General features: G+C 43.5%; 3 protein-coding genes across 3 annotated transcripts; 1 reads left to right on the forward strand and 2 right to left on the reverse strand.

Moving 5' to 3' along the window:
• The first annotated feature begins 279 nt into the window (after nt 1-279).
• pnp5b (purine nucleoside phosphorylase 5b) lies at nt 280-4,632 on the forward strand. The gene is made up of 6 exons (XM_067252814.1): nt 280-528; nt 1,469-1,638; nt 2,487-2,590; nt 2,827-3,002; nt 3,337-3,527; nt 3,754-4,632. The coding sequence occupies exons 1-6, from the start codon at nt 506-508 to the stop codon at nt 3,969-3,971; spliced, it is 882 nt and encodes a 293-aa protein (XP_067108915.1). The 5' UTR covers nt 280-505; the 3' UTR covers nt 3,972-4,632.
• A 1,905-nt stretch (nt 4,633-6,537) lies between these two features.
• LOC136958926 (zinc finger protein Xfin-like) lies at nt 6,538-16,397 on the reverse strand. The gene is made up of 9 exons (XM_067253069.1): nt 16,035-16,397; nt 14,901-15,883; nt 12,399-12,666; nt 11,549-12,082; nt 10,685-11,368; nt 9,592-10,451; nt 8,614-8,845; nt 8,115-8,230; nt 6,538-7,824 (listed from the first exon to the last, which is right to left on the reverse strand). Exons 1-9 carry the CDS (start codon nt 16,306-16,308, stop codon nt 6,625-6,627), a joined length of 5,151 nt encoding a protein of 1,716 aa, XP_067109170.1. The 5' UTR covers nt 16,309-16,397; the 3' UTR covers nt 6,538-6,624.
• Nucleotides 16,398-16,528: 131 nt separating this feature from the next.
• On the reverse strand, nt 16,529-24,078 carry si:dkeyp-68b7.12 (rho GTPase-activating protein 31). The gene is made up of 14 exons (XM_067253070.1): nt 24,044-24,078; nt 23,273-23,641; nt 22,883-22,985; nt 22,641-22,785; nt 22,358-22,440; nt 22,149-22,256; nt 21,884-22,002; nt 21,589-21,763; nt 21,363-21,460; nt 21,198-21,269; nt 20,297-21,046; nt 19,889-20,082; nt 19,060-19,724; nt 16,529-18,962 (listed from the first exon to the last, which is right to left on the reverse strand). Exons 2-14 carry the CDS (start codon nt 23,358-23,360, stop codon nt 16,994-16,996), a joined length of 4,569 nt encoding a protein of 1,522 aa, XP_067109171.1. The 5' UTR covers nt 23,361-23,641; nt 24,044-24,078; the 3' UTR covers nt 16,529-16,993.
• Between the last annotated feature and the right edge of the window lie 476 nt (nt 24,079-24,554).

The following is a 24,554-nucleotide window of genomic DNA, read 5'->3' on the forward strand; positions in this document are numbered from 1 at the left end:
GTTTCAAATCACCCTTAAAACATACTTTTTAAATGTTTGTGTAATCGAATGTTCAGTAAGTGGTTTTGTGAGTTGTTTAAACGTTGGATATGAGGGGCAGTCTAGTGATCAAAGTGTACTTCTCTTTTTTGCGTGATTGTTAAAACGTACGCTTTTGTTATGACGTATGTTACTCTCAATTTATTATTGGGTTTCTCCCGGCAAAGAAACTGGTCACATTACATCCGAACAACGCCCGCGTCGATGGCCAATAAGAGCGTGAGTATGTCATAATTCGTCATACCGGGATGTGGCGTTGTAAAATAGTTTTTACAGTATAAGCGCCGCGTACCCTTCGTGGATATTACATCACCCTCACGCTGTTACAATATTGCGTTTATAAAATTATACTAAGTTATAAAACTTTGAGTCGTGCTCAAGTAATAGCCTACTACCTTTTCGTGGTACACGGTTCTAAGTTGGACGTAACTTTTAACAATTGTTGAGCACATTTTCATTTGAAGACATGTTTCCCGAGGCTGCCTCAGAGTAAGTCACTTTGATGATTTTTGTTAAAGGTTTTTGGGCAACAATTAACTAGTATGTGTCTATGTGTAGCCTATATTGAAATAAAATACAGTTTATCTTCCCCTTTAATGAACTGCCATGACTAGATGAAACCGATGTGCGCGCGGGATTGTCGCAAATATAGGCCTACGGTATTTTGTATTTTTAGTTTATTTTCTTGTATTGTGTTTATTGTAAACCAAATTGATTTGCAAAGTCAGACTATAAATGCAATGGTAAATTCGTTATATCCATTTCAACTTGAATGGACTTGGACATCTTCGTCTAGTTATGATACTGTTGCGTTGGCAACTTGGAAGAGAACAAATCTGTGGGTGGATAAGACAATGGATGTATAATGATATTTTATCAATTTAAGTTACTTGGCTTTTTGCTATTTATTGAGCTGTAATTCGTTTTAGTAGGTTATGGTTTGGTGAAACATTACAATGATAGATATTGTAAGAATGTGGTAAAACGGGTGCATGTGTTAGTGTCAGTCTGCTCTGAAGGACTCATGTGATGGTTAGGCGTCTCCTAAACTAGACGCACACACTGTATAGGCTACAGTACACACACCAGGGGACTAAATTTTATGGTGTGTGTCTGAAAAGGCGTGTGTTTTTGTCAGTGTGTGTCAAACCAGTGAGTTGGGAATGTTCTAGGGTGTGTTATGTTCTGTAATTACAGGAAGATAGACATGCATCTCAAAAACAATAAAACTCAGATCCCATCCTGTCTTTACTTATTCGTCATGCCCGTTCTTGACACAATATTTCCATCCTAGCAGTGAGCCAACTCTGACAACCTTCATACCTCCCCCCTCTCTCTCACACACACGGGGTTAGTGAGTTTGAAAGGGTAATGGAATGACACACTAACCAACCCACCCTTACTCCCCACTTCCTCTCTCTCCTCTCAGGTCTGGTTATGAGGAGTGTGCTGCCACAGCTGAATGGCTGCTCGCCCAGTCCAAAGTGCGCCCCCAGGTGGGCATCGTGTGTGGCTCTGGCCTAGGAGGCTTGGCTGACATGCTAAAAGACCGGGAGGTGTTTAACTACTCTGACATTCCAAACTTCCCTAAGAGCACAGGTATGTGTTTGTGATGGCTGCCTGTGTGTAGTGATTATAACAGGTATGTGTTTGTGATGGCTGCCTGTGTGTAGTGATTATAACAGGTATGTGTTTGTGATGGCTGCCTGTGTGTAGTGATTATAACAGGTATGTGTTTGTGATGGCTGCCTGTGTGTAGTGATTATAACAGGTATGTGTTTGTGATGGCTGCCTGTGTGTAGTGATTATAACAGGTATGTGTTTGTGATGGCTGCCTGTGTGTAGTGATTATAACAGGTATGTGTTTGTGATGGCTGCCTGTGTGTAGTGATTATAACAGGTATGTGTTTGTGATGGCTGCCTGTGTGTAGTGATTATAACAGGTATGTGTTTGTGATGGCTGCCTGTGTGTAGTGATTATAACAGGTATGTGTTTGTGATGGCTGCCTGTGTGTAGTGATTATAACAGGTATGTGTTTGTGATGGCTGCCTGTGTGTAGTGATTAAAACAGGTATGTGTTTGTGATGGCTGCCTGTGTGTAGTATTAGAGTGGATGTGAAGTGAATATGTGTAAAAGTCTGTTTAAAGCTCTGGTCATACCCATTGTATCATTGCTGAAGTATAACACTTGTAAGCTCAGTCATTTCAAATAAAAAAAGTCCATCACTGCTGCAACTTGACGCACCCAGTTCGAAAACCAGAATCAGAATGGGATTTATTCGCCATGAAAGCAGGAAGGTGCATACAATAAACATATAGGGACCAATGAGGTCTGCTTGATCTGCTTGCAGTCATGCCGTTAGGTGTGACCAGGGCCTTTCTGCTTTTTTGTGGGTTTTAACAACCACTAATCAAACTCACATGTGTGTGTGTGTGTGTGTTACAGTGCATGGTCATGCTGGTAGACTGGTATTTGGGACCCTAAAAGGGAAGCCATGTGTGTGCATGCAAGGACGCTTTCACCTCTATGAGGGCTATCCCATCCAGAAGGTGTGTAGTGCTGGTATCACCAGTCATCATGGCCCACCTGTGTCTACTCTCTACCTCTCTCTCTCTCTCTCTCTCTCTCTCTCTCTCTGTTCTCAATATCTCACTACTGCACCTTGCATCAATTTGATTCCAATGACACATAGTGACACGGTACACACTCATTAAAACAAAAAAACAGAAGTGTTTTGTATATTCAATATATACATTGTATTTGATGTACATGTTCTGCATTCCAGATCACAATGCCCATGCGAATCTTCAAGCTACTGGGGGTGGACACAGTGATCCTGACCAACGCGGCGGGGGGTCTCAACCAGGACTACAAGGTGGGAGACATCATGATCATGAAGGACCACATCAACATGCCTGGCTTTGCTGGGATCAATCCCCTGGCTGGACCCAATGATGACAAGTGGGTGTAAATGTAGGGGTGGGCTGGCTGGCTGGCTGGCTGGTTGACTGGTTGGCTGGCTGGCTGGCTAGATGGCTGGCTGGATAGATGGCTGGCTGGATAGATGAATGGATGAATGGAAGGAGAGAAAGGATGGTTTAATGAATAGATGGATGCAAGTAAGGAAAGAAGGGAGAACGGAAGAAAATATGTTTTTATGGATGGATGTATACATATATAAATAGACAATATAAATGTGTATGCATGTATGGATTGGATAGAGAATGACAAGTATTTCACAAACTAAAGTCAACCAAATGTTGGTAAATAAACCGCCTACCCCTCTCCTCCTTAGGTTCGGTGTCCGTTTCCCCTGCATGTCTGACGCCTATGATCGGGAACTGGTGCAGGTGGCACTGGAAGTGGGGAAGGAGCTTGGCTACAGCCACTTCCTGCGTGAGGGAGTGTACTGTGTCCTGGGCGGCCCCTCCTTTGAGACCATCGCTGAGTGTCGTATGCTGCACAGACTAGGAGCCGATGCTGTGGGTAAGTTTGGGGACAGAGACCACACGCTATCTGGAGAGACGTTTTCACATTTAGGCTGGGCGAGAGGGCGGTCCCAGACATCCCGTAAGTAACCCATAACCTCAAATAAGAGAGAAATATTCTCTTTGATTGGATAGCTCTCAAGGAGACCTCTGACGTCATTGGAACGCTGCTCCATACTGTATGTTGGGTTGAACTCACCTGTTTGCTTCTGTCTGGTTTGTAGGGATGAGCACGGTGCACGAGGTGATCGTGGCACGGCACTGCGGGATGAAGGTCTTCGCTCTGTCTCTGATAACCAATGAGGCGGTGATGGACTACGACAGCCAGGAGAAGGCCAATCACGAGGAGGTCCTGGAGGCGGGCAGGCTGAGGGCGGACGCGCTGCAGAAGCTGGTATCCACATTGGTCAACCGCATCAAGCACAGCAGCAACTACGCATGACTTAGCACCAGAACGGGCTTATCCTGTTGTCCTTTTGACCCTGTGGCTCACCTGAGTCGTACTTAACTACTACTGGTGTGTGTGGGAACGGGCTTGCTTGGGCAAAGGTAGTTGGTAGCCTGATCTTGGGAACTGTGTTTTGGTTTTTCTTCTACTGTACCTTAAGTTTACATTCTTCTAGGTAGCTTTTAACTCATCTTTGCACCTGACATTTTATGAAAATATATGGTTCTGGTATAGAATGCTGTAATGACTTTTGCACTGTATATGCACACTGACAAGACATTGTATAGAAGTAATGTGTTGTGTTAAGTTAAAGAAACCTGAATTGATTGAATGTTTAAAAAAAAAGGGAATTAAGAAAACTATAACCCTGTATTGTATAGAAATCCTTGTACTATAAGTACTATAAGTACATTCTGGGACACTATAAACTATACAATTATAGTTTATTAATTTAATATAACTAAATGTAACAATGTTCTGGTGTGTAACAGTTAAAAATGTAATATTTAAAATATATTTATAACATTTATTTATGTACTTGCATTTGATACAATTGTGTTGAAGTCTACGTAAACAAGTTACTGAAAATGTTAGTTTGGGTGGTTTGTACAAGTGCGGCTGTCATTAACTATTAAAAACTTACAGTGAAAACTAATCATGTCAGAATGTGATGCTTTTGACAATAGAGTTAGAAGGTTTTTGTTTGCACACACTGACATTCACACAGTTCTTACTTCTGCAAATGAATAAGTAGCAACACTTTACATTAAGGTTACATTAACTACAATGTAACTACGCATCAATACCTAAATAAACAACATTGTAGTTAGATACGAATTGCTATGTAGTTACATTTTATTACGGTTTAGCAATGCAAATCATTACATAAGTGAAACTTGGTAGGGGCAGGTTGGGCTTTCCAAGGGTAAGATAATGTCAATGTTGACCTTGTTTTAGCAACACAACCTTCAGCTGCTCCTGAACAACAGCCGCATATCATAAACTACCGTCATCCATTCAGTGCCCTCTTTCACTTCTGTAATAACCTGTACTGCTAACACCGTTTAATCGCATTGCAATTCTTGTAAAAACAGTTTACCAGAGTTGAGCGTTTTGACTATAGGTATTGCTATGCAGTTACATGGTAGTTCATGTCACTTTAATGTAAACTCAATTTGATATGAGTGGCTGAAGAAGTGGTATCATCTCTGCCTTTTATCTCTGGCACTCTGGTGTGAAACCGTCTGTTGACTTTAGAGGGGTGTCAACCATGCGTTAAAACACCACCTGACAGCAGTATTGTTTTGCCATCCTTATCCCTGCATTGTTTCCCTTGCTCTCGTGGTCACTTTTTCCCTTTTTCTCACCAAAACTATTCAACAGCCATGCCCTCCCTCCTCCAACCAGTGTTTTCCGTGACGTCAAATCATCAGTGTTTATAGCCATACAAGGTCATGTGCCGAGTCTCTGAGGGCAGGCCAGAGATTATCTATATGTCCCTCTTGTTTTCAGTTGTTCACTCGTGCATTTTGTTTCTACTAAGCCTCTGTGCAGTTAACTTTTTAGTACATGTCTGAAAATATCATTTAAACAGAGAGGTAGACTTATGTACTATTATTTAAATTGGATTAACATTGTATTTTGATAAGCAGTGGCTCTTATTGTTGGAAAAGTCATGCATGTTTGGTCAATTTGGAGACTTCAAACCTTTGTCAGTGGAGCTGGTCCGTACCCAGAGTCTGGATGTTTAGGCTGGGAGTTTTAGCTGAACAGAAACAGCTTAGGACATTCTGCTCCAGGATGTGTCACGTGCAGTTCCATAGTAACCTTGGGTGGAATTTGTTTACTCTACAGTGTTCCGCAGCAATCTATAGTATAGAATGTTCCAAAGCTTCCACTTCAGTGACTCTATGCTTTCACATTAAAATCCCACAATTTTGTTCTAAAACAAAAAAGTCTGCATAATGTTCACTAGCTTGGCATACATGGGAGAGATATTTACCCATAGCTGCAGCCTAACCTCCCCTAAAGTGGCACATCAACTGATACTGAAACATGATCACCCTTATTTATTCAATTCCTGGAACTTGTCACCTCTGCCTTAAACATACTATATATATACTATCTTGTTTCATGACCCGAGGCCTTTTCATCTTTGTCTTGTCTTTGTCTGAGATTTGCACTGAAATTGATGTTCTCGTGACAGCGATGGAGAGGTAAACATTAAAGTCAGTCAAAGTAGGTTGTTCCTGTTCTACTACCAAATCCTGTGCCTGGATCCTGTTTAAAATAGTTTCACAGTTGAGCTTGATTCACACTGCCCTCTGGTGAAAGTTCAAAAACCCTGTTAACTGTCTTGTGCATAGGGATGCTTTTAACAAAAGAGGCCAGGATTGTCAGGATCCAAACATAGTCAAACACATTTGACACACTCTGAATATTTTTAAATCCTGGACCTTGAAATGGAAAGGTACTGCTTACATGTGATGCTCTACAGGACAAATACACTTAAATGTTACTTGTGACCAAATTAATCTTGTTCCCAAAAGCGTATCCCCTTTCATGACAAACCTTTAATTTACAATATCAACAGCGGAGTAGTATTTCATATATCAAAAGTACAATATTTGACTGACAAGAGTAACGTTTATCCTCTCCAGGGTATAAGTGAGTCTTTCTCCACGGGCAGTTGGAGTCCTCTCTCAGTCATCTCTGTCGTGTGAATCAGCCTGTGCCTCTTCAAGTGGTGCTTGAGAGTGAAGGTCTTGCCACACTGAGCGCAGCAGAACGGCCTCTCGCCGCTGTGGATGCGCTGGTGGGCTTTCAGGCTCCCTTTCTGCGAGAAGCGCTTCCCACACGTGGCGCAACCAAACGGACGCTCCCCGGTGTGAACGCGGTTGTGTTGGACCAGGTGAGCGAGCGACGCAAACCTCTTCCCACACATGTCGCAGCTAAGGGACTCGTGTCCCGGGATAACTTGCTGGTGTATCTTGATGTAAGGCGAGCGACTGAACGTTTTGCCACGTTGGGAGGTGAATTTGTCCCTTCTAGCTGCCGCAAAGTTGTTTTTTGTGTGGTGAGATATGCCCAGTTGATTGTTGGTTGGGAAAGTCATTCCTGAATGAGATGCGGTTGACTTTTCAAGCATTTGCTGATCAGTAAGTGAGATGTGGTCATTTCTCTGTGAGTGCTGAGGCATGCAATGAAATGTGGACATGAACTGAGGTGCAAGTTTATCTTTGAGATGAACATTGCTTGCCATGACTTTGCAGGGGCTCTGTGGAGTAGACTGAGACAACCCCGAAGATTCTTTGGAGGCTGAGAACGGGGCTGCTTCTGAACAGTCTGAAAAAGTCTGAGAATACTGGTCTGCTACGTTGGAGAAAGTAGGAAAGTCAGCGTCAATGTTGGGATTCTCTTGAACTATCGAAGCCCACAGCTGACTGTCTCTTTCATCCATGGCAAACCCAATACCTGTAGGATTTTGTTTCCCTGTGCTGTGTTGACATGCATCCAATAGAAACTCAGAATGCTCTTCCTCCTTCTCCAGTTTCACAACAAAAACATTGGTCTCCACCCCATTGTGTCCTGTACTGCTCGAGTTTGAATCTTCTGTTGAAAATCTGGGTTTTTCACAATGTTTATTTGGTTCTTTGGAATGTGGCTGTTGGGTGTGAAGCTCATCCTCAAAGTGTTGATTCTCAATCTGGAATTCCTCAAGGACATCGTGGTAGAGAATACTTCCTGGAAGTTGCAAACCATCACTATGTGGATTGTTTGTCCATAGTTCCTCATCTGGCCTCTCCTCTTTAATCATAAGGGACTTAGTGGTGTCTATATCTGCAGGCTAGAAGAAATACAATGAGAATCAGAATTTAAGTAAGAATTTATTTTACACTGTTTGGGTAAAAATATTGCTAAATAATTGTAATACATGTTAAAGAACTTAACACAATTTCCCTACACATTCATGATACATTAGGATTAATGCATGCTCCCTATACTGTCTCCCTGACTCCTTCTCAAAATACATTGAAAAGGAGGGACTCCAGAACTTTTCATTGTGTTTCTATATAGTCCATGTTTCAAGTTCGGGAGGACTTGAAATTGAACTATTTGGCCGAAACGGACACATACCTCGGAATGTACAGTGAACGGTTTCATGCTGACTCCAGCTCCAAACGCTGGGTCTTCATCTGGCCTCTGATTTGCTCTCCAATCTGGAGGCCCTCCTACTTTCTCCACGTAGGTATCTGTAGGATATGAACAATACCAAGTAAATACAGTGAATGTTTGCTCAATAGATAGAGTAATAATAAATAATGAAACTATTACCCGCCATTCTTATGTAGCCTATAAAATGCAGTAAACCAGATTAAATCGTACACAATTATCTGGACCTTTTAACGCATTATAGTCACCGTCGATAGGGTAAACTGAGGATTTGGTCGGGAGTTTGTGTTCATTGGTTCAAACACGGAATGCTGTGTGTACAGTATACTTATTGGAAGTGTTTCAACTGTACACTAATAGTGCATTGCTATTAAAGCATTAACTCTGGCCGCACATGATACTTAATTACAACACCCTTAACAGCCCAGAACGAAAATACGTCGATGCAATCCAATGCACTTACCAGCTTCGGTACTGCGCCGTGTTCGTTCGTTTTTTAGTTCGCTTTCAACCTTGAGCAATTTCCCCTTGAGAATGTCATTTTCATTTTGATGTCGGGAGACTTCTAAATGTAATACAGTACATCTATCGTCGACCAGCCTTGAAATTTCTGCCACTGCAGCCTTAGTCAAGACCTCCATAATCGCGGTTAGTTGTGTCTGAAAGGTGGTTGGCCTGCACGTCGACATTGTTATGGTTTATTTGTAAATATAAAATTCACAAACACACCAACATTGTATACTCTTCAAAATTGCATCAAAATCCTTATGCTACATTGAGACTTAACAATAAAAAAAATTGCATGATCCAGGGGTGTCGAGTTCTTCTACAAGGCTTCTTCCGGTGGGAGTAGAGCGACTACCGTAAACATGATAAATGACATTACATGAAAACGCAAAAACTATTACATATACAACGAAGGTAGATAACCTTCTAAATTTATTCGAGATCCATAGAAAATACATGGATGGATCGAGTATGTTCTAAGATAAAACTGTTGTCCCACAAATGGGTACACAGCACGAGAAGCACAATATACGGTGTCAGCCCTATGTTCCCACAGACCTATGTTCCCAGATTTATTTAGGGTTAGGGTCAAGAGAGTTTGGAAGCTAGCTAGCTCCTTCAAATCGCAGCTACGGAATGGTGAACCCTTAATTTTGAAAAAGCTCTTAGAAATGTGGGAACATAGTGCTGTGGGAACATAGGCACGCTCCCCAATATACAAGGCCTTATCAGCTACAGTTTACTCTTGTGCAGTTCTAAAAGGATCAGAACAGATATATAACACTCATACATATGCATACACAAATATTGCCCTCAACTGTTTCGTGAAAACCTTTATATTGAAAAACACATCAGTTAATTATATACACTTCTATATGATCTCTAAGCACAGTAAAGCATACTGTACATGTCATAATGATGAAACTCAATCTTTTATGTGAAGTTTTTGGTGCACTTTCAGGCTGCACTTCTGAGTGAAAGTTTTTCCACATATTTCACAATTGTAGGGTTTTTCACCTGTATGTGTGCGCTGGTGTCTTTCGAAATGGCTGAAGCGATCAAAGCTTCTTCCACAAGTTGAGCATATAAAACATTTTTGTCTCGTGGTGTCTACATCATCGCCCACCTTTGAATCATCAAACGTGTTGACCCCTAACGCAAACAAACTTCCCTCCTGACTATCGTTGGACTCTGCCATGTGCTCCCTCATCACCCTTTCCTCCACAGTATCTACCTGTCCATGCAACCCTGGGAGTCCTGTCATGTCAATGTTCCGCGACTGCAACGCCATCATAGCATATTGCTCTTGCTGAATCATCTCCATCTTGTCTTTCTCATTGAGAAAAGACATTCCTTGCTCAACTGCACTAGGTGATGTAAAGCACCGGTGTGCACTCTGCGCCCCCTCAAACGGACTGTTACGATACTTAAAATTAGGATCAAAGTGAGAGGTGGTATCAGAACAACCCGGAATGGCCGGCTGTTCGTCCCCAGTCCTGTCGGTCGCAGGGGTCCACAGCTGACCGTCTCTTCCGTCCATGACGTAGGTTTGGGCCAGTGGGTCCGGACCTACCGGCACATGTTCACTTCCTGGTTGGTTGAGCGCTGGGGTTTCAAGAGTCTTTCGCTCTGCTTTGACCATTGAGTCGGGTCTGCTGTTCCCCTCACTATATCCAGGGCTGGACATAGCGAGGGAAGGCAACTGCTTTTGTTTCCCAGGGTTCTCTGTGTCTGTTGGGTGGACGGTCTTCTTATCAACAGGCTGATATCCCTCAACTGCTTCAGTGCCAGTGCCTTGAAAGAAAAAGATTTTAAAAGGATACATTCAATCTCAATGTTGGTACTATTATTTAAATTAATTGAGACTAACAACCAAATGTTTGCGAACAGTTAATAATCATACTAGTATTAGTTCCTTCATCATTTTCCATCTTCTAATAGTTGGTGATATTTCAAAGCTGTGTCACATATTATCTAGTGGTAAACTAAGTAGATAATTTGATGCAGACAAATGTTTTTTCTTTTACCATTTATGTGAACTTTGAGATGGCCTTTCAGAGTACTTTTTTGATTGAAGCATCTCCCACATATTTCACAGCTGTACGGTTTCTCCCCTGTATGGATTCGCTGGTGTCTTTCCAGGTGACCAATTCGCTCAAAACTTTTGCCGCATGTTGAACAGATGAAGTATCTCTTTGGTTTTACAATTTGGACATCTCTTGTTTTCTTAGGCAAGCCAGGATGAAAGGTTGGATGGACTGTACCATCGCTTGATATCAGGGGTGTTTCCGTGTGTCCATACTGTTGCTGGGAGACCATAGCTGGGAATGACATAGTGCTACAGGAGGCTTCCATTGCACCAGGAACAGGAAGTATTGGAGAGAGTCCGGAGAGACTCATGGAGCTCTGTCCTGAACTGTTGAAATACTCAGGATTGCTGGTTCCATTATCACTGTCCGCATGTGAGCTGGATGCCCATTGCTGATGCTCTCCCTCAACCATTCTCAGTTCTTCAAGGTCTGGTCTCTCTCTAGTGTGTTCGTCTTCTTCATGATGGAGCTGCTGGAAAGAAGTTTTCTCCCCAGGTTCGGCCTTCATCTGCACGTCGGCTGCAGATTTGGGGTCTTCCCCCCCTTTGCTCCCGTCATCCCCCGAATGGTGTGCCTCAGGACCACGTGTCTGTCCTGTGTTCGCCTGTACCACCAAAGACCCTGGGAAGTGAAGAGATCACATTCAACAAGTACATCATTGAGAGACAAATTATTTGTAGATTTCCAAATCGTAGTATTAGGCTGCAGGTGGATTATGATAGATGTATCTTTGGTGCTCCTTGTCATGCATTCTTAAAGTCAAAAGCTAAGCCTGTATTTTATGTCTCTCATGTTACTAACCATTTCTGTGGGTCTTCAGATGCCCCTTCAAGGTACTTTTCTGGTTGAAACGCCTCCCACATATCTCACAGCTGTATGGTTTCTCTCCTGTATGGATTAGCTTGTGCCTTTCCAAGTGACCAATACGCTCAAAGCTCTTCCCACATACAGGGCAAATAAAGTGTGTCTTAGACATGTATCTCTTGAGTGTCCTTTTTTTCCTGGTTGAGCCAAAGGTGTTACGATATGGAGCAAAACTGAATTGACCTCGAGACAGTGAACTGGACTGAAACGAAGGAGTAGTAGTTAGTTGGGAACGGTCAGAGAAACACAGGGAGCTCTCCCCTGAATTGTGATAATATTCTGAATTTTCATCATTTTCTGTGTGCGTTTTGGTCGTCCACCGATATCTTTCTCTCTCAAACATTGCCAGTGCATCATCCAGATGCTGTGCTCTTGTCTCTTTGCTTGCTTCAACAGTTTGACCAGGCTCCGCTTTCACCAACGTGTCCCTTCCAGATGACAACGCTTCCTTTACATTCTCTCCTTCTGGACCTGTAAATCAATGATAATACAACCCTCATAACTGTACCGGTAAGAATTTACATTAAGGGAGATACAAAATAAAACAACAAATACATGCTACTCTTGTGGAAGGTGTGGTTAAGATGCTAACCACTAGAGGGTGCATTTAGCGCTTGCAATCATTTGCTTTTCCCATGTTAAGATCATTGTGTCGGGTGCAATGACTAAACTTAGATTACTTGCCTATTATTGCAAGTATAGGAAGTGTCATACCCTTTCACACATTCCGTGTGTATATGGTATACATAGCCTACATGTATCCCAGGACATAGTTAAATAGGCATACCTTCTCTTGCATGATGATTCTCAACAGATCTAAAATGAAGCGGTGGTCTTTCTTCCGTTCCATGCGCAGTTCTTAATTCATTATGAAGTATTTCTATATTATTTTTCAAGGTCTTTATCTCATTTTCACGTTGACTCATTTCCAATCGTAACACAATCATGCTATCGTCGACCACTTTGCTTATTTCTGCTACTGCTGCTTTGGAGAGTACGTCAACAATGGAGGCAATCTGAGACCGCACGGCAGCGCCCGTTAGCAACATGGTCGACTATATATTTGAGCAAAGCCTACTGGAACAAACAATAAATGTAGAATTGTATAGTAAGTTAAACTGCGATCTTAGCTAGAAGTTATTTCCTCTGGTACAAAGCACAGATCAATTTTATACGACGTCGCTACGTTGACAATTACGTGCGTTACGTTGATGTACCGTAACGACAGAAAGATACACGCACATTTCTTCGAGAATTGGCTGGGATCTTGCATGTTGCTGGTATGCCATCAAATAACAGAAACATACATAATATATATAAAAAATTTAACAAATAGTTTATTGAGTACTGTTATTTACATTAACATCAATTATAGATAGTTTTTAAACAATGATGACAGTTAGATTTCTACCCTAAGTATGAACTTGCTGATGATGCACTTTGAGGTTGCTCAGAGCAGTAAAATGTTTTCCACACTGAACACAAGAGTATGGTTTGAATCCACTGTGAAATCTCTCGTGCCTTATACAGTTGTCTTGTCTTGAGAACATCTTTCCACAAATTTTGCAACTAAAGGGTCTCTCACCCGTGTGGACACTTTGATGTGTCTTTAGTCTTGTTTTCTGAGTAAAACATTTGCCACACTCTAAACATCTGTATGGTTTGATTCCAGAGTGGCTGAGCTGGTGAGCTTCCAGCTGGCCGAAGCGGGGGAAGCCTTTACCACAAATTGAACAGAGGAACATTTTTTGGGCAAGTCCATTTTTCCAGACATTTACCATTCTTTTAGCTCTAAAACGGTTTCTATTCACATAATGTTCAGGGTTGTATGCAGTGTTAGGCCCTGGCATGCCTTCAGTCCCTCTCTCTGCTTGTGGAAACCCCGGCTGCTGCAGTATTGCCGGCAAAGTCAGGTTCTCACTGGCCACAGTGTGTGCAACATTTCCACACTGTCCCTGCCTAGGTTGAATGGACACCAACATAACATCCCCCATGCATGCTGAAGGCTGTGTGTCTGGCTCCACCTTAATGGAAACTGGATCAAATGCTTCATCGAGCGATTTGCTTGCAGTGGATGAAAAACGACAAGGCATTTCTGTAATATTACTGTGAGATGGATATTGATCTGTTTGAGAAAACATCTGCAAACATTTTTCTATTGTACTAGATATCTCTGGGTCAACCAAGTCTGTCCCACAGACTTCGTGAGAATCAGAATGCCAGAGCTGGTCGTCTCTACCTTCTATTTCAAAGTTACTAGTCAGTTCCCCGGTGTCATGCCCTGGGTCTGCTTGGGGTGTGAGCTCTTCTACTGGCTCTGATTTCACCAAAGGTCCCAGTCCACAGTGCACAAGGTGCTGGTCTGAGTCCACGTGTGAGTAATGTGTTGTCTGTTTCTCTTGAATATCTGAAAGGAGAACATCTTTAAGCATGTATTTTCATGAGAAAACCAAACACATTGATGTATTGATGACTCGAATGTCAAGATGTCATATCTCTCCCAAATGTTGACAGCCAGCTACATCCCTACACACAGAGTCACTAACCTTTTACGGGACTGCCAACCTGAATCCCTACAGCATGTAACCTGTGACTTGTCACACGCGCAGCAGCCTCTTGATCTTTCCTGAGCTCTCTTTCCATTATTAGGCTTCTTTTGAGATCCTCTATCTCACTGTCTCTTCGACGCATTTCCAATCTTAACACGACGGTGCCTTCCTCCACAAGTTTGGTTATTTCAGCGACAGCTGCCTTGGCTAAAACATCCATTATTGCAGATATTTGAGAATTAAGGGAGACAGGGAGAGACATCTTTTTCAAATATTACCTCACGAAGACCAGAAAATCTGAAAACGTTGTGTATTTATCTAAAATGACGATACCAGTGTGGTTTTGTTATCTTTCCGGGTAAACTGCGGAAGTGACATCTAATTTACCGTAATCTTCCTAAATTGTTACTTATTTGGGAACCCTGTAGATTTAGTTTCTGGAAACAAAAACATTGGGACAATGAATATAATTTGTGATTTTTATTCACATACAAACGGGTATATTTATTTATGAAGACAAAATGACCCGTTAAAAAACGTTCTCTAAAGACATAACATTCAGTCATTACAGTAACATTGCTTGCACAAACCTAGGTATAGAATCTTCATAGGTGTTTGGGTGTTAAGGGCATCTGGGCAAAACTGGCTACAGGCCTACTCGGCCATTTCTTGATTGTCAAGTAATGTTTGTATTTTTTATTTTTTAATAATTCAGTTGGATTTCTACTTCAAGTATGAACTTGCTGATGATGCACTTTGAGGTTGCTTAGAGAAGTAAAATGTTTTCCACACTGAACACAAGAGTGTGGTTTTAATCCACTGTGAAATCTCTCGTGCCTTATACAGTTGTCCTGTCTTGAGAACATCTTTCCACAAATTTTGCAACTAAAGGGTCTCTCACCCGTGTGGACACTTTGATGTGTCTTTAATCTCTTTTTCTGAGTAAAACATTTGCCACACTCTAAACATCTGTATGGTTTGATTCCAGAGTGGCTGAGCTGGTGAGCTTCCAGCTGGCTGAAGCGGGGGAAGCCTTTACCACAAATTGAACAGAGGAACATTTTTTGGGCAAGTCCATTTTTCCAGACATTTACCATTCTTTTAGCTCTAAAACGGTTTCTATTCACATAATGTTCAGGGTTGTATGCAGTGTTAGGCCCTGGCATGCCTTCAGTCCCTCTCTCTGCTTGTGGAAACCCCGGCTGCTGCAGTATTGCCGGCAAAGTCAGGTTCTCACTGGCCACAGTGTGTGCAACATTTCCACACTGTCCCTGCCTAGGTTGAATGGACACCAACATAACATCCCCCATGCATGCTGAAGGCTGTGTGTCTGGCTCCACCTTAATGGAAACTGGATCAAATGCTTCATCGAGCGATTTGCTTGCAGTGGATGAAAAACTACAAGGCATTTCTGTAATATTACTGTGAGATGGATATTGATCTGTTTGAGAAAACATCTGCAAACATGTTTCTATTGTGCTAGATATCTCTGGGTCAACCAAGTCTGTCCCACAGACTCCGTGAGAATCAGAATGCCAGAGCTGGTCGTCTCTACCTTCTATTTCAAAGTTACTAGTCAGTTCCCCGGTGTCATGCCCTGGGTCTGCTTGGGGTGTGAGCTCTTCTACTGGCTCTGATTTCACCAAAGGTCCCAGTCCACAGTGCACAAGGTGCTGGTCTGAGTCCACGTGTGAGTAATGTGTTGTCTGTTTCTCTTGAATATCTGAAAGGAGAACATCTTTAAGCACATATTTTCATGAGAAAACCAAACACATTTATGTAACTATACTCTCAGCTCATGTCATGATGTCATATCTCTCGCAAATGTTGACAGCCAGTGGAGTCACTACATCCCTACACTTGGAGTCACTAACCTTTTACGGGACTGCCAACCTGAATCCCTACAGCATGTAACCTGTGACTTGTCACACGCGCAGCAGCCTCTTGATCTTTCCTGAGCTCCCTTTCCATTAATAGGCTTCTTTTGAGGTCCTCTATTTCACCGTCTCTTCGACGCATTTCCAATCTTAACACGACGGTGCCTTCCTCCACAAGTTTGGTTATTTCAGCGACGGCTGCCTTGGCTAAAACATCCATTATTGCAGATATTTGAGAATTAAAGTAAACAGGGAGAGTCATCTTTCTCATTTGTTACCTTACAAACCCAGACAATTTGAAAACGATATGTATTTACTATTAATACCAAAATTAAAACGATACCAGTTGGTCGTGTTATCTTTCCGGGTATACTGCGGAAGTGACAACAATTTACCGTAATCTTCCTAAATTGTTACTGATTTGGGAACTCTGTATAGTTTTTTGTTGCCTACAACAAAAACGGTGGGACAGTCAACATAGTTTGCAACTATCTTTATTCACATAAAAATGGGTGTATTGAATTGTTAATACAAAGTTGTTGTTTTTAAACGCTCTTTACAAAGTCAACATTCAGTATATCATTCAGTAATTACAGTCACATTGCTTGAAAAACATGGGTATATTATCTTCATTATTAAGTGTTTGGGTATTTAGGGCATCTGGGCATTACTAGCCACTAGTACTAGGTCTACTTGTCTATTTGTTGATTGGCGAGTAATGTAAATAGGTTGTATTCAAAAGATTTGAGCAAATACCTAGTTTGCATACCATACATGTATTAAAGCATGAATTCAGATACTAAAAACATGCATACACAATACATCAAAGTGTATATAAAGTAAAGGAGGTTATTTTTACATGTCAAATGGTGGATCTGAGACAAATATAGCAAAGCATCTCATCAAATCATTTATAAAACTGTTTGTACAGAACATAGAAACGTAAAAATATGTTTTTACTGTGCTTCCTTTCCTCTCTCCCTCTGCCTTTCCCTCTCAGCACACTCTTTCTCCCGCCCTCGCATCATCGTTGCCATAGCGACAGCTTCATCAAAACACATACTGATCGGACTTCTCCTTGCCATCTCCTTCCCTCCCCAGTCATCTCCCTCTCTCCTTCTTCCTCCTTCGCCTTCCTGTGGTTCTTGTTTCTCCCTTCTGCCTTTGCTGTCATCTTGACCCTCTTGTTGTTCTGCATGCTCTCTCTCACAGAGTTTGTCGCATTCAGATCCATCCTCCCCATCTCTCTCTTTGACCTGCTCGTCCCATACCCTCTGTCTGTCTCGGTCTGCCTCCTTCCGCTCTCTCTCTTGATGCTGATGTCTGATGCTCAGTACTGTTAGTCGGCAATGCTGAGGCTTAGGGGGAACTACAGGCACTGATTTCACATGATGCACTTTAGGTGTTTGTTTGGTAACTAGAACCTTTCTCCCCAGCCCTGGCCCAAGCCCCACATGAGCATCACTCCCCCCTGCAGTGTCTTTTGGAATCTCTCTTGGTTCTCCCTCTGATGGTTCCAGGAAAGTCTGTGTTTGTCCCTCCTTCATCTTTTCTTCTCCCTCCCCTTCATCCTCTCTATCTTGATCTTTTGAGTCCCATCCCTCCCTCTGTTCTTGAATAATAACATCTTCATCTAAGTGGCTCACTACAATTTCTCGATTTCCGTCCTCAGTGACATCCTTCTCCATCTTGTTTCCCCTTTGCAAATCTATCTCACTGTTCTCACTAGCTACTTGGGTTTGTATGTCATCTGCTTTCCTCTCATTTTCTGTGCATGTGTGTTTTGTCTGTTCATCTTTGGTATCACTCTCTTCCCCTTTTTCATTGACCATCTCTCCATTTTCTCCTCCAGTCTCCTCCTCCCTCTCAGCTTGCTCGCTGACCTCGATGCACTCTCCACCATTTTCATTTCCCTCTAGCTCATCTTCCCGGTCCCTTGTTCCTCCGTCATCATTCTCATCTCCTTTGTCTCCATTTTCCACAATCCCATCCATGTCATCACTTACTTCTGGGCTCAATTCAACATCCTCATACTGCTCTGTGCCCTCGTCTACTTGGTCTTCATCCCCGGCTACTCTTTCCTCTTCGACCTCAATAGGCTCTCCTTGGTTAGTCTCCTCCTCAACCTCATCCTCTCTTTCTCCCATTTCTTTAACCATCTCTCGCTCCACATCTTTCTCATTCTCTCCATCCCCATCCGTGTCAGTTTCAGCCTCCTCGTTTGGCTCCTCCTCAACTGTGTCATCCTCTCTTCCTCCCACCTCCTTTACTTTGTCTCTCTCTCCATCTTTCTCGGTCTCTCCTTCCCCATCAGTGTCAATTTCAGCCTCCTCGTTTGGCTCCTCCTCAACCGTCTCATCCTCTCTTCCTCCCACCTCCTTTACTTTGTCTCTCTCTCCATCTTTCTCGGTCTCTCCTTCCCCATCAGTGTCAATTTCATCTTCCTGGTTTTCCAGCACTCTCTCCTCACTCTGGTCCTCCCAATGACCTTCCTCTCCCTCATCCCTCAGTTCCCCCTCTTCCTCCTGTGAACCCGTTTTAAGCTCTTCCATCAGAACTCCAATAGATCCTATGACAACTTCAGCAGGCACATGTATCGTGGTCTCTGGATCAACCGGTCCAGACTTTGTCTGACAGACTTGAGGAACAAAAGCTTTTGTATCTTCCGGAGCTTCATGCGTATCAGCCTGTTCTGAGACTTCTGAACTTTCCCCTCTACCATAGTTCTCCATAACCTTTTCTATGTCTTTGACCAGCAGCTGGGCTTTAACGTCCATGTCCTCCTGGTCTGGAGGTCCTGACATCTGAGCCTCCTCACTCCCAGCTGCTGAGGATGGGAAGGTGAGATTCCCATCTATGTCCTCCAGAGCTTCCTCTTCTTTTGTGGTTTCAGAGAAGGAGCAGGTGGCATCTTCTGTCTCTGTACTGGAGAGTGAAGACAACAGATTTGAGTACCATGCATATGTATGTATTTCATTTTTTCTCTCTCTCTTTTTCCCCATACATTTATATTGAACCTTACCTCTGTGTGCACGTGCTTGTCAAGGTATCTTTTCGGTCTTCGTCTTGACCGTCCTTATCTTCAGCTGCATCTTTGACATCGACTAGGTTTTCATTCGTCTCCATTCCCTCCTCCTCTTTATCTTGGCTCTGCTCCGGTGCCACTGGCGGCAGGGTTCTGCACATGGCAGGTTCAACATCCGACGGCCCCGGCGCTCGGTCCTCAGAGCTTCGCGAAGAGTCAACAGGAACTCTACAAACAGCCGTACTGTCAGAATCTTGTGATTTTGGGGCAACCCCCCAAGTCAGGTTGTTGAACCGTGAACCGGACGGGAGGCTTTTGCAGAACATGTCCTCTTCTTCGTCGTTGTCGTCCTCATCATCTTCTATCTCGGAAGAGGAGGAGGACTGAGCGGGCATGAAGGGCGGAGCCATGTAAGGCAAACTTAGGGATTTGTTTGGTCGTCCGTATTTATCGACAGTGAGTGGACGGTGTATGTTTAACTGGCTTTGTCTCGGTGTGTTCAGCTCTGTCTTGTTTTGGGTGGGTGTGAGTGCCTGGGTATTTGCAGGCGGTTGTGCATCATGGCTTGGTCTGTGTAGTAGTTCCCTGGGGGGGCTGTGTTTGCACATGTCTTCATAGTCCTCCTCGTCATGACAGGGGGGCTCCACCGAGAACTCGTAAAGCTGCAAATAGAGGGCAGTGGAATGGAGAAGAGAGAGAGTGTAGAGGGTGAGGGAACACACACGCTGACAGCCAATCATAAACTCACACTCATGCTACAGATACAGTTCTCCAGCCAATCTTCTGTGAGCAGTCATATGCACACACACACACTACCGTAACATACCTGGTTGGATGCACTGCTGTCCATGAGATCCAGGAATCCAAACGTTTCATGGAAGTCAAATGGAAGGGCCTGGTCGTCGTCTTCTTCAGGGAGCTCTGGAGGGTCGGACAGAGCAGGCACCCCTTGCATCTTCAGGACATCAAACACCTCTGTTGTGTTCGACACAGCTAAGGCTCTGACAGACCCTTTCATATCTGGGAAAGAAGGAATCACATTTACAATATGTACCATGCACAATATACAAGAACCACTATAAAACTATTGATTAAAATAACTTTTAACTTTGGCTGAAACTCTCACTTAAAGAAATTATGTCTTCTTTAAGTGTTTAACCTAAACAGCGACCTGTACTGTCATTGAAAAAAAGGCTTTCTGTTTGATAAAGCAAGACCCATTTTTCACACCTACCCATATAATCTCCATTTCCATCTTCCAAGTTGTCGTCTAGATTGTTTGCATCTTGTCCATCCGCCTCGCTGCAACTGTCTTCCACCGAAATCTTTACCTCTCCACCCACAATCCCCTCCTCTTCCTCTCCTTTCTTTTCTATACCTCTCTCTTCACTTCTCCCATCTGACATCACATCATCTGCTACCTTCTCTTCCATGACCTCTTCCTCTTTCTGGCTCTTTCCTTCATTCGCTTCAGTCTCACACCTGTCCTCCTTTTCCACTTTCTCATGCATGGTTATCACCACTCCCCCTTTCTCTTGCTTCTCCCCCTCCTCTACCTCCCCACCCCCCTGAAACCCTCTAAAGATGCCCATGTCCCCTGCAACCCCTTGGAGCACCCCCATGGCCAGGCCGGAGGTGATGTGCAGGGGCACGGTGACCGAAAGAGGCCCTGATATGTGGATTCCGGCCCGCCGGCCCGCTTTGCTGGAGATTCCTGGGGATCTTGACTGGTGGTGGTGGTGGTGGGGTTCTGCCCCAGTGGACCCGGTTCCTGCAGTTTCCAGAGGGCTGTATGTGCCCGGTGTCCCCCCGCCCCCGCTCACCACACTCACACTGGCCCCCGCTCCTCTGCGGTAGGTCACGGCATAGCTGTTGCTCATACCACCACTGCTACCGGATGACCCTGCCTCACTCGCACCTGTCTGGGGGCAAGGAGTCAGGGCCAGGGGAGACATGTGTGATGAAGGAGGCCGCTGCCCGGAGCCTAAGAGAGGTGGCACAGAATGTTTGTACGCAATATATAAAACCACTGGCGAATTAACATATCAATACTTACTACCATAAGTCAACTAACTGGTCTTCTAACGGAACAGTACAGACAGAGAAAGTTGTTAAAGAGAAAGTGGACATTGTACCTTCATGCTGGAAAGGTGCACAGCTGAGGGAATCCATGCTCTTGGCTGGCCTCAAGATAGGTTTATCTTTCTCTACAAAAAACAACAAGAAAGAGTGGATTGTGAGTCAAGACAACAGCCCCCCTAAAAGAAAGAGATGAAGAGGTGAAGGAGGGAAGTATCCACCTTTTGATGAGTTCTTGTATCTCCGTCTGGGATCGGTAATCCGGCCTCCAAGGTTAAATATGGATTTCCACTTCTTGCCCTTGAGGGATCCCTTCCTCCTGAAATGGAAAAGAAAAAAAAAGATATAGAAGTGTTACTCGACTTCTGTTACTGCTACTAACCATCCCCATTGAACAGTGGGTTGGTTGAATTGGCTTGGTTTGTTGTGTTGGAGGGTGAAACCTACTTGTCTGTGCCTTCGATGATGGCATGGTAGGGTCGCATAGCAATGGGGCCATCCCCCGGGCTGATGTTGCCGATGTGGCTCGGGGATTGGAAGGGAATGGACCGGAAGAACTCTGTACTGGACATCGCAGATGGCGATGGTAGAGACTTCCGCCTCTCACCAGACCACTCAGCACCTGATGAAGCCAGAATATTAGGAAGATTTGATGGAACACTTATAGTAAAGTATTTGATAGTACAGTGTGTATAATATTTATAACCAATACATCAATGAGTATAAGCAAAGGTAGATATACCTTGTTCAGGGAAAAGCTGTGGCACGTGGTTGAGGATAAATTCCACCACAATAGACTGGACCCGCACTTCCATAAAGGCAGCAGTACCGTTCAACCCCGATACCTCGATGTCCTTCGACCTGCAACATGGCCTCGGAGGTTTAGAAGAAAGTAGAAGGCAACATCTGAATGTTCTCAGTCCTCTTGCTCTCTTTTATTCTCACTCTCTCTCAATTTCTCTATCTCTCCCTTTCTTGCTCTCTGTATCTCTCACATATACACTCACCTGAGTAAGTTGGGAGCCCAAACAATAGCAAGGTTTCTGGAGTGCATGTTGGTCTGAGAGGAAAAAGAGGCCATCCTGACCAAGTGTCGCATCAAGAACTCCAGAGTGCTAAGAAACAAAGGAAAAGATGAAGAATGGACACTACACTATAGTATACAGTAACAGCACATTTCTCTAACAACATGGTCTTTTCAGTTTGAGAAGTGTACCGGAAATGGGAAGCAGGTAACTCTTTCAGCACATCTCGGATCTTCACCAGTCTCTCCTCCTCCAACTGTATCGCCACAGCCTCCTGTGAGGACAGGGGTGTGAGAGGTGAGTTTGAGAGAGAGAGAAAGAGAGAAAGAGAGAGAGAGAGCAATTACATCGGTTTACTTAAAGCATGGGAAAGATGTATACAGAACTTGATCCCGCATTGTCCTGTTTTATTCTGTATTGTACTGAATTGTTTACTCTCTACAATGTGTATAAATCACTGTCTTTGTCACTCACGGCAAACTTGTCATACAGCTGGTATGTGAGCAAGGGATTGGGCAGCTCTCTGAAGTAAGCCTTGCAGACGGAACTGACACAGTGGATGTCCTGCAGGTAGACATCCTTGTTAAGGTCCGGGGTTCCCTCACTGTCAAACTCTCCCCTGTTTTTGAGACAAATATCAAATATTTTACCTGCTGCACATGACTGCACACACACACACACGCTCACACCCACGCATACACACACACACATTATACCTTAGTTTCTGTGTGTTGGATGACACCCCTGACAACCTGTAGATCCCATCCACTACCCCATGCTCCTCAACAAACTCACTGCAGCTTCGCAGGACCTGAGGAACTGTAACAGGAACTCAATCAACCCTACCGTCTGTATGAATACACAATTGTACATGATTAGAAAACGTTTTCCCTAAGGGGTTCTTCAATTGTAAACCCATTATATGGGTACAATGAATCTAACTAGAACATACAATTGAATCAATGTTTCTGTGCAGAATCAAAAGGATTTCCACAAGGTTTCCCCACAGCAAATAGCAAAACTAAAGCATATTTAGAAGTCAGTATATTTTTCTTTCTAAAACTTCAATTTCAAATTTCAGCACACACAAAATATTATGGACTTACTTTCATGACCCGACGTGGCCAGGTGTTCCAACAGGTCACAGCCAAACACCTTTTCTTTGTTCCCTCCTTTTCTCCTCCCCCTCCTCATCTCGTATCCTTTCCTGTCTCAGCTTTTCTTACATCCAGTCCTGTGGTGAGGTGTGCTTGTGCAAGTGTGTGTGTGTGTGTGTGTGCACGCGTTTCCTGTATGAATGTGTCAGTGTGAATGTCAGAGAGTGAAGTTGATTTTAATGGCTTCTCATGATCTGAAATTCTGTTCTCAAGTGCATTGTGTTGTGTACGGCTGTTTCACCCTGTGCAGTTTTGTGGAGAGCTAATTGATGAACGTGCTGTGCTCGGTCACATTGTCTTGTGATGCGTTGTAGCACCCTGCGAGGAGAGAATGGGCGAAAGCGTATCCTCAAGATGCCAACACAGCAACATATCCGGCTTTCACCCCACAAATCAAACACACTGTTTCACTCCACTTCCCCTGAATGCCTTTTTTCAGTGACAAACAGGCCGCACCCTTCATCACCAGCTCTAACAGTGTCATCCTCACATACATGGTCCTGAAATACATCAGTCCAATCATGCCGTTTCAGCACACCCTGACAGACACACAGACACATCTAGAACTTTGATTTGGAAGTTAGGGGCCGATAAAGCCCTCACCGCTTCTCTGTCTGATCAGCCATTGTAACGCTCTCTTTCTAGCGGAAGTCAGCATGTTGTACGGAGTGACTGCAGGCCTGGGGTTAGACCATCAGGACCTCATGAGCATCAACCTACCTCCTTATCCCTCTCCATCTCTAGCTTTGTCCTTCAACTGCCCTTCGTCTGAGCTCGGGAGACTACAGGGGCTGACCAAAATGTTTCGACCGTAGTAAAGACTTGTTCTTACCTTCAATCTGCACCGGTAAAAGCGTAGCAGCAAGAACAGTGACGCAAGAAACCACTAAACTTCCCCTGTTGACTTCCTGAGTCTTCTGTATGTGCCAACACATATCTCCGCCTCTGGTGACAACAGGCAAATCAATTAATTTTATTCACATATCAATCTCCATTGTCTATGGATGCCTTTATTTGTTTTTGTTATTTAACTCAATTTAAGAAGGTAAATATCTGTTCTATTACTGTTATTTTTTAGTTGTGATTGGCAAAAATATAGAATGGGCCTGGCTATATTGATGACTGTAATGTGCTACTTCTTTAAACATGAAAGCCTTTGGGTGCTTGATAAGGACACAATAATGCTCAAATCCTCTCAACTTCTGCTACAACATACTGAGCCAAACGGTAG

The sequence above is a fragment of the Osmerus mordax genome, chromosome 16 (genome assembly GCF_038355195.1).
Source record: "Osmerus mordax isolate fOsmMor3 chromosome 16, fOsmMor3.pri, whole genome shotgun sequence".
Lineage (NCBI taxonomy): Eukaryota > Metazoa > Chordata > Actinopteri > Osmeriformes > Osmeridae > Osmerus > Osmerus mordax.